The 3,780-nt window shown below is 57.0% G+C and overlaps 1 protein-coding gene across 1 annotated transcript in view; it reads right to left on the bottom strand.

The window, feature by feature from the left end:
* Positions 1–6: 6 nt before the first annotated feature.
* The window catches only part of SECTM1 (secreted and transmembrane 1), a 9,862-nt gene continuing 6,088 nt past the window's right edge, over positions 7–3,780 (bottom strand). Inside the window, exons 4-6 of the mRNA XM_045299960.1 lie at positions 3,181–3,492; positions 2,317–2,489; positions 7–290 (exon numbers count right to left, since the gene is read on the bottom strand). Of these exons, the coding sequence (XP_045155895.1) occupies positions 54–290; positions 2,317–2,489; positions 3,181–3,492 (722 nt within the window). The 3' untranslated portion in view covers positions 7–53. The remainder of the gene's footprint in view (positions 291–2,316; positions 2,490–3,180; positions 3,493–3,780) is intronic.

Consider the following 3,780-nt stretch of genomic DNA (forward strand, 5'->3'; position numbering starts at 1 on the left):
GAGGAATCTGCTCCTGTTCACACCCGGACACAGTGGGGAGCCTGGGGCAGCCTTTACTGCACCTTGTCAGGGGTACAAGAGCCTTGCTGCCTTGGTGAGGGACACGGAAGCCACACGTGTTGGTATTTTCCGTGTTTGCAGTTGAGGCAGGGGCCCCAGGGGTCAGAGATCCAGGCAGCCTGGCGAGGAAGGGCCTCTTGGTCTTGTGGCAGTTCCCAGGGGCTGAGGCTGGGCAGGGCTGTGAGTTTGGTGAGGCCACTGGGACAGCTGGCAGTGTAGCATCGCCTTTTCTGAGGAGGAGAGAGGGAGAATGAGGAGGGAGGGAGAGTGTGGGTCATGCTCAGACCCCCCCCACACACACACTCACACTCTCAGACACCCCCCCACTGCTCACACAGGCAATGCACACCCACACACACTATATTCCTACAGACACTGAACACAGGCACACACTCAGACACGCTCACACGCCCATGCTGCTCACGGTCACGGCACATCCACACTACCACGTGCTCAGACATGCCCACATACAAGGGGGTACCCCAAAACCTAGAATGGTGCTGGGCAGGGCCGAGCTTTTGTAGTATGCATTTTCCCTGCTCGGAACATCAAGCAACTCACTGAGTCCATGCACACCGGGGTGTCGCCTGGGAAGGTTCTCTCTGGTCACAGTGAATTTTTTCATAAAATAAGTTTATCTGGAACCTCATTTTTTTGTGGTGGCCGATTTAAGAGAACAGAGTGCGGCTGTGAAATGTTGTTCCCTGCTCAGGAAAAATGTGCAGAAGCTGTTGTGATCCTGAACCCAGCTGACAAGAACAGCTCAAGTATATGAGTGGAGTTTCAGTTTCAAAAAAGGCGAAGTGTCGATCCATGACAAGCCTCATTCGGACGTCCATCAACTTCCCAAAGGGACAAAAATATCAACTTGTAGTGCATTTGGAGTTCGTTCCACCAGGTGAGACTGTTCATCAAGCTTTCTATTTAGAGGTTCTGGAAAGATTGTGCGACATGTGCGACAAAAAAGACCTGATTTGTGGCAGACGGGGACTGGTTTTACCACCAGGACACTGCACCTGCTCCCGCAGCCATCTCAGAGCTCCAGTTTTGGCAAAAAGCAGCATGCCTCTCTTGCCCCACACATCTGACTCACCTGACCCAGCTCTGTGCGACTTCCTTTTGTTTCCTTGAATGGAGAGGGTCATGCAAAGGCAGTGATTTGATGATGGAGAAGAGATGAAGAAAAAAACAAGGAGGTGCTGCCAGCCATCCAAACAGATGATTTTGAAAAATGTTTCCAACAATGGAATCACAGATTGACAAATGTATTAAGTGTAATGGAGAGTACTTTGAGGGTGAGAAGGTTGTTTTATAAAAAAAAATTTAAACACATAGCTTTGAAAAAAAATTCCGTATTTTGGGGTACCCTCTTGTATACCAACAACACTGTTCGTACACACACTCACACCCTCCCACACACGTGTACTCAGACACATCCACACACATTTACCTTGCACACACCCACTCCATACATACCACACAGATAACACACAGACACTGCTCACATGCATACATTCAGACATGCCCACACATATCACACAGGTATTGTACATGCACAAACACACCCATACTCACATGCTCAGGCACGCGCGTGCGCGCGCACACACACACACTGCTTACACAGGCTCAAGACACTGCCACACACACATGTCCACACACACTCACACATATGCCCACACACTCACTGGCATAAGACACAAAGCCCTACACACTCACACACACTCAGCCACACCAACATGAATTACACACACAGTGCACAGTCACCCCCACAGCCACATGTTCTTAGACTTACCCACACTGCCCACACCAGACACTGCACACATTCAGATACAGCCCCACACCCCCACATTCACTCACTCCCACCCACGCCTGCTCATGCTGCTAACACAAAGGCAATGCACATTTACACATTCAGACACACCCACACTACTCACACAGGCACAAGACACTGCCACACACACGTGCTCAGATGTGCCCACATGGCTCACAGAAACTACCACTCACATACACTCAGATACACACACTCACACTCTCATATGTGCTCAGAAAAGCCCTCACACACACAGGCTCAGTCACGCCTACACACTTCCACACAGTCACCAAATACACTCACGCAACTACTCAGGACCCCCCTCCCCAGCCCAGAGGAAGCTGACCCCTGCTCCTGCTTCCACCACCCACGCCTGAAGGAGGACGTCCCTGGGACTCCTGGGAGAAGCAGGGTTTGTGGAGCCGGGGCCCAGCCTCGATCCATACCTGTTTGCAGCCGAACAACAACCCCAAGACCACAATCAGCAGCAAGACCCCCCCAAGGATGGCCATGTACTGGGGCGCCTGCAGGGACTTCTGGGCAGCAGGGGTCAGGGGCCCATCCTTCACATTAAGTGGGGGGTTGACACTCTCCAGGGCACTGTCCACGATTAGGGGGTCTGCCAGAGATGAAGCAAGCGGTTATGGGCCCACCCAGTGAGCTAGGTCCCAGTTTGCACCCCACCCCCTCAGGAGAGCCCTGTCCACACAGCTCTCAACGGGGTTCTCGGGGGACGGTGAGGGCATGGAGGTTCCAGTGACATAGGGGCCGGGGCAGAGGGGTTGGGCAGCCCTTGGGAGAGTCACTATGTGGAGGGGAGTCTGCATCCAGGAGTGGGCTGGGGGGCTCTGCAGAGTGAACAGCTGCTGAGAGGGAAGCCCCCAGCACTGCAGGGCAGGGTGGGAGCAGCTGGGCGGAGGGCAGGCCTGAGTGCCCGTGCCATGAACCCAGGGCGCTGCTCCCTGCACTTTGAATGTGGGGTCAGTGGCAGGAGGGCGGGTGGCAGTTGTGGGCCCCTCCCTAGACGATGCAGTCTGTCTCAAGTGAATCGGAGCTCTGGCCCCACGTGGGGGTGCCACGCTCCAGCCCCCACACCCAGCCTCCAGCCCCTCCAGTCCCAGAACGAATCCCACTGCCTACTCTAGTCTCCAGCCCCCCACCAGGAGCCCTGCCCTATAAAGAGGGAGCCACGGCCCTCACTCAGCATCACACCGGGAGCCACCCCCCACCCCAGGCCCATGCTGGGAGCCACGGCCCTCCGGCCACCCTCCGGGGCCACGCCCCCTCGACCACACGGGTGGCGCCCTCACCGGTGACGTTCAGCGTGGTGGTCATAAAGCTGAGCTGAAGCCCTTCCAGCCTCCACTCATACTTCCCCGCCTGCGTGGCTCGCGCCTCCGTGATCAGCAGCGTGGCCTGCCTTTCCTGGACCCGGAGCTGCCACCAGCCGTGCGTGAAGTTTCCGGGGGTTTTCACGGAGAAAATCGTCCGGCAGGGCTGCCCGGGGCCGCAGTGCCTGACCGAGACTCCGGAGAAAGTGGTGGTGATGCGGCAGTCCACGACGGCTCTGGAGCCCAGCGGCACCTCCACCCTGGCGGAAGTGCAGTTGGGGCGGTCCCAGGCTATAGGGGGACAAGTCACACGCTGAGCCCACGGTTTCCCCTGGGGCAGAGAAGCCGAACCCCGCCCCTGGTCCCCACTGAGGGGCTCACGGGTACAGGGTGTGCTCAGACAAATGGCTGCTGGGAGGGGCCACCTCCCAGCATCATCAGGATTCCAGAGCTAAGGGCGGGCCACGGGGGACAGGGACGAGCTGGGTCGCCAGGTGCCTGGGCTCCTCCCTTCAGAGTCCATCAGACCACAGGGGCCACTGCAGAGGGGGGCGGGGGAGTGGGCGCCTGCACAGAGGG

This window comes from Echinops telfairi, unplaced genomic scaffold (genome assembly GCF_000313985.2).
Source record: "Echinops telfairi isolate 266 unplaced genomic scaffold, ASM31398v2 ScPeMD7_7458;HRSCAF=8496, whole genome shotgun sequence".
In the NCBI taxonomy this organism is placed as follows: Eukaryota; Metazoa; Chordata; class Mammalia; order Afrosoricida; family Tenrecidae; genus Echinops; species Echinops telfairi.